We start from the raw sequence: 5,889 nt of genomic DNA, 5'->3' as shown, positions 1-5,889 counted from the left end.
TACTATTCCATACTTATTTGTTGTTATTCAACGCTATTCAGAACCAATTGTAGAAATGTGCTTTATACTGCAATTTTCAGCCTCATCATATTGAAGACGGTTCAAGAAAAATTGCTTCTCAGCGACAAAGCAAACACTACGACAGGGATCACTTGTGTATGCTCGCGAGGAATAACTGAAGGCGATTTGAAGAGTGGTCAGTAGAGCTAACTATTAGGTGAAGAGTTACGTTTCCCTGGGCCGTTTAGTTAACGTTTATGCTAATTTGCAGATCGTAGTTTATACTTCGTGCATCTTTGTAATTGTGAAATGCTGCGACGCGCTTGCCTTTCCACCAATCACAAAAGTAGATCTGTAGCGGAGCCTAATTGCATCGCTAGGTCTCTTGTGTGAAGCACAGGTTGTTGTGGTATCGCGTCGAAGAGTACCGAATGGAATGGATTTTTTTCTTTCTGTGAAAGTGCGCCTGAACGCAACGGAAGCAGGAAGCGATTTCACAAAACTTTTTATTCGTAGGCGCTGCTTGCCATGGGTCAGCCGCTTTTGCTAATTATATGTGCAACGTCACAATTGGCTGGAATCAGCTTTTACGTACGGTTGCAGCGCAACAAGTCTTTGTGAGTACGGGGAACAGATTCGGCTGTTGTTGCAGCAATGTTGATCATGCTGATCCGCGCCCACTCAAGCACGCTGCAGTGCAACCCGAACCAAATGAAGGTTGACACGAGCGAAGTAGGTATGTAGCTGTTGAGCGTGCTTATGCCGGTAGATCTTAACGCGATACATGCCAAAATCAACGTGATACGTCATCCGTATTTCCATCAAAAGGATACATCGGACTTCACTGTCTAATTAAATATACATTGCATGGTGCCTGCGACAGTACTAATGTTTCTGTAAATAGCCATGTGTTGTCAGACCGAAAACCGTTTGTACTTTGGAGGCCGATTAAGGTTACATAGTAATTAGTTGATATACATTGTCACGTGAAGTCTGTGAAAAGTATGTGTTTTAGTGAAAAACACGTGCTGAATATAAAACCTAAAAGAAACGATACAAAGAGAAAAATGTGACTACGTTTGTTGCCTGACAACCAGAGAGAAAGAGGGAATTGCCGGGAGAATAACCGCAAAATCTTTAGTTTGCTACCCTGCAGAGGTGAAAAAGCAAACGGGATGTAAACATATAGGAAGATATAAAGACGAGTACGGAAACGGAAATTGGCGGGCAGAGCATTAAAGTTCCACACGTCCTTACCAAAGGCTATCAAGCAAGTCCGTAGACCTTAGAAACGGAGCTAGCGCTCTGGCAGCCTTTAACGCGCACGTCTGTTGTGACCACTGTCCTATTATCTGTCTTTGACAGTAGCCGGCTTTCCATTGTCTCTAGTGCGGTACACAGGGGCTGTCTCTTCATTGTGTAACGCTGGCAGAGGCAAAGAAGATGTGAAATACATTCTTCATATTCGCTAACGTCACACGTATTGCTGTCGGCCCATTCACGGCATGGTTAACGCGATACGAAGCCACAAATAGTAGAACACATTTTTTTCACACCTTCGGTGCCCAGGTGCTGGGTAGATCTTCAAGCCAGGAACCAGGGTATGTGGGTGACTGATTGTGGAACTCACTAATTTCCACAAGGCTAATGTGCTATCGCATGTGGTAGCAGAAGCACAACTTGTTTGTCTGATATGTAGAGTGTAATTGACACACACCAACCATCTTTCATGCGCCGAAGCTTTATTGTTTACAATGCTGGTTAGTCGACGGGCTTGTAGATCTCCTTGACAGTTTTCGTGATGATGACTTTCTTGGTTACCGTGGGCTCGGCTAAGACGGGCTCGGTCACCACGGGTGCTTCAGCTGACGGGTCTTTGGGTGCGGGGAGAGGGAGCTCGATGCAGGGAGTATTCCACGCGTGGTCACACACGTTCAGTGCACGGTTGAAACGCAGATTATGGTTGCATGCCTTCAAGATTGGGATGCCCTGCGGTAATGTTAACATTGTTGGCACACTTAGAGAAATGGAATAAGTGTTGGGCAGCCTCTGCCGAAACATCGCGTGAAAATCAAAGTTTTATGAAATCGACACAAATGTTTGATTTTCGATCATTGGAGTAACAATAGAGCAGCTGCAGAAAAAAGGCTGTCCCAGACAGCTTGACGAAATTTTTTTCTTTCAGCAGCAGGAGCTGCGGATACGCATAGTGCATCTTGCGATAAAGTCGTGTAATACAAAAACTGTAATACAACAGAGAAAAATTGTCTAGACGCACAAAAATGTCGTAACGAAATTAACGAAAACAAAGTGATAATGGACATGTAGGTGTTATAACGCCGCAACATGCGTAAGGGTGCAATGCACTTTTATAGCATAATATTTACCTCCACGCTTATCGTGAGTGCGTCTTTCAAATTTCGAAGTGTACGATGTTAAGCATCAAAATAAGCCATTTTATATATATGCAGAAGCGATAAAAACGTCTACTCTAAACGTTGTTTGCCTGTGTTTAAACTAGGGTTCGTTAATTCCCTTGGGTCACCAAACCTAGCTGAATAATGATGTTCCTTTTTCCATATTTAGGCCAGATTGCTTAGGTTATTTACGTGCTTTCGTGTCTTTAGTTTAATCCTAATACTGAAGCGTTCCTTGCAAAGATTTTGGACGTTAATGATTCCATTTTCTCTAAAGTAATTTGTCGAAGATGGGGCTCTCTAAGGTGCATTATATATGACACAGATAAGTTTATATTGTACTAGTTGCTTCGTTTTGTCCCTCAAAACAATATATGACAAATATAAATTTATTGTGTACTAGTTCATTCGTTTTGTCCCTCAAGCTAATGTTTGCGATAGAGTTAAGTTTGTTTTGTACTAGTTGCTTCGCTTTTTCCCTCAAACCAATGTTCGCGAATGGAATACGAATTGTTCAGTGCTAAAAGCGAATTGAATCGAATTGAATGCGTAATAGTTTTCGAATAGCTTCTGAATATTAGGCAGCCTCTTTCGACATTTCTAAAAGCCTTGTTGAAACCGAAGTATTTTCTACATCAACTGGTTTCTGCCAACATACTGCCCATTAGGTCGCACGCATGAATGTGCCTAAGGCGTTGAATTTTGTATTGATTGCCTGTTTCTTGTGTGCATAGTCAATTGAACGCAGGGAGAAAATCAGGTAAAGCACTACGCGAATGACAATAATGCATTAGGCAGTTCAGTTTTCAGCAACAGTGGAAATGTTTGGGAGGACGCTAAAGCTTCGCCATTAAGAGTGGAACGCGATAGCGTTGAAAGATCGCTGACTGATTTCCTCGTTTCCCGGCAACTGCAGCTTCGCAACCCTAATTTTTTCTGGGAAAGGCTAGTGGCGAACGTTGTGCACGAAGGCGAGCTTCCTGGTTCTTTTATTTTTTTTGGTGGTGTCGCAAGGAACCGAGCGGGCCGCACCGCTCCTACTATGACAGACCTCAAACGGCATCTGGAAAAGGGGTTTGTGTTCGAGTTAAGCTTAATAGAAATATGCTTTCTCATATATTCAAATTCTAATCCGACGTTATCATGTCTGTAGGTTGTGTGTGAGTCGCACTTTAGTAATTTACTGGCGCATTTTACTTTGAGAAATTAAATTACTTCAGTAACGCCTATGTGGCACGCTAAGGGCCTGCGTGGTTCGTGATGATTTTGTCGGTTGTGGACACGGTGCCGACGATGACACCGGCACCGGATTTTGTAGACATGGGACTCTATGCGCTATCACGTTTAGACGTCCGAATTAGCGTTCCCTAGTATGCTTTGGTTTTCGAATAATATATCAAAGTTTTCTCTTGCGCGCTAGCGCTTCAAATTAATATACTAGAGATTTACAACGTTGAGGTTTCATTGTAGTGATGGGTAAACTGATTTAATATGCTACTTAGGAGCAGCTCTGCATTGGGGTCACGGCTACCAGTTAGGACTCTTGGTCAGGGCAGAGACAATGGAGGCGTTGAGACGTTGCTGGGAACGGCAAGTCCGTGCTGATGTTTCTTTGCTTTATTTTTCAACCCGTATACCACTGTATACAGCACATTTCAACATATTTAATGAAGGCTAATTTCGCTATGTATGCGGGAAGATTTTCACCTGAGAACACACGTAGTACGTGGTGCAGTTGTACGGGTTCGGCAGGTAAGTGGCGTTGGCCCCCTTGTCATCCACGACAGGGCAGTCCTCTGATTTCTGAGCATTGACCACCGAGACCACCGCAACAGCAACGACAAATGCCACAAAAACGGGCAGCATAAGTTTATGATGCATGACTGGCACAAGTGGCTTCCTGCAATAAATAAAGAATTAAATATAATAACGTGGCACCCTCTGTATGATGTAGGTACCGACTGGTTGCGAAGGGAATTGGCAGTGTACGTATGTTATGGTCACAAAATCACATCATGATAGGGATTCCGACGTTTACCTTTGACGCAAAGTTGCTGAGCGAGTTCTAGTCGAAAGACGAATGGAGGATTGCTCAGACATCAATTGAAATGCGGAAGATGTAGCATAATTGATAGGATCACTAAACAAAGAAAGTGAGAGAGAAAATGTTCAAAATGAACTGAGCTAAAATTCTCATTCACATTCCTACAAACATCTAGTGGCGATTGCGCAACAATATTTGTATCTCTCGTAAACAAGTGTAAGTGATACACCGTGGAATATCACTCCGTTTATGTCCTAATTACGCAACCTTTTTTCATGCGAAGCTAATTCGAGCAACAATGTTCAGAAGGTTATAAATGGAACTTCCTACAAATCTCTACACGGTGTGAGCGCTGTGATTCGTAAACACAGTACCAGGTTAAGGAAACTTAATGTATCTAGATTACGCTTATATCTGTTGTGACCTTACATGCATACGAAGCGGAATAATCTTTGTTAACACACAATACGATAATTGTTTATCTAGTAATTGTTTCCCTGAACTATCGACAAATAAGTACTCTATCCAGCATATCGAAAAATGGTACTATATAGGTTATGAGTTGAGTGTCCTGCGCGTTACGTCAGAATATGAAGGTATAAAGAAAGCGTAGCATTTCTCATACCTTGAGTACTGCATGATTAACTCCAACTGAACGTGGACAGTCGAGCAAGTTAGACTTTGACATTCGTATTGCTTGCTTTTTAATATTAGGCTGTAGATCTTTGGTTCAAGCTGAGCATGCGCATAGATCATCTATATCGATTTAAGGGTCTTCAGACGTGCAGTTTAAGTCAAAATTTCCTTAGAGTTTGATGGGGAAAGGACCAAGCCAATTTTCTTCCACGCATGATGCGAGTGAGAAGTGATCCTTCGTACTCACCTACAAATGCTCACCCAGCTCCGCGTTGGTCGAGTGCGTGCTAGTCGGCGTCGGCCGGTGGTCTTATGTACTGCGCGCGCAATCAGCTGAAGTGCAGTTTCCAAGACGTCGTATTTGATAAGCGGTGCGTGGCTTCATTGGTGTGCGGGTTTTATAACAGCCTCAGTATTAATGTGCGACCTTTACACCCTCGCTGGTGGGCCTGACCTGCAGTAGACCAATTTGAGAGCAGCCGTTGCGTCAAAGTTTCCCAATCGTTAAACGCTCCGGCGGCGAGTGGCCCTTATCCGCGCTGTAGTTATTTGTGGTCGCAGCAAGTCAACGTTATCTCAGTGGGTCTTCTTGCGGTGCAGTGACGAAAGCGTTCACACATGAGTGAGCAGTTTCGCACCTATTTCTGCGCCCATGCGTATGCAGACCCTTGCGTTTTATCTGGAGCACTGCCGAACTGTTGGACTAGTACTAATGAACGAGAAATTATATGCGTACTTCAGGGCACATTTAGGGTATGAAAGACTATGCCAGAGCTCAAGAAAAGCCGCGTG

The 5,889-nt window shown here is 43.3% G+C and overlaps 1 protein-coding gene across 1 annotated transcript; it reads right to left on the bottom strand.

The window, feature by feature from the left end:
* Positions 1-1,725: 1,725 nt before the first annotated feature.
* LOC135900202 (uncharacterized) lies at positions 1,726-5,495 on the bottom strand. Its single transcript, XM_065429642.1, has 3 exons — positions 5,345-5,495; positions 4,125-4,317; positions 1,726-1,989 (listed from the first exon to the last, which is right to left on the bottom strand). Exons 2-3 carry the CDS (start codon positions 4,296-4,298, stop codon positions 1,762-1,764), a joined length of 402 nt encoding a protein of 133 aa, XP_065285714.1. The 5' UTR covers positions 4,299-4,317; positions 5,345-5,495; the 3' UTR covers positions 1,726-1,761.
* Between the last annotated feature and the right edge of the window lie 394 nt (positions 5,496-5,889).

Source organism: Dermacentor albipictus, chromosome 4 (assembly GCF_038994185.2).
Source record: "Dermacentor albipictus isolate Rhodes 1998 colony chromosome 4, USDA_Dalb.pri_finalv2, whole genome shotgun sequence".
In the NCBI taxonomy this organism is placed as follows: Eukaryota; Metazoa; Arthropoda; class Arachnida; order Ixodida; family Ixodidae; genus Dermacentor; species Dermacentor albipictus.
Note: the sequence above shows the minus strand (reverse complement) of the source record. Positions and strands in the feature narration are given on the sequence as shown.

Excerpts from the sequence above, each read along its gene's own strand:
- LOC135900202 (XM_065429642.1), bottom strand. The coding sequence starts at position 4,298 with ATGCATCATAAACTTATGCTGCCCGTTTTTGTGGCATTTGTCGTTGCT. Across the intron at positions 1,990-4,124 it reads CGTACTACGTGTGTTCTCAG|GGCATCCCAATCTTGAAGGC; the intron begins GTGAAAATCTTC and ends ACATTACCGCAG.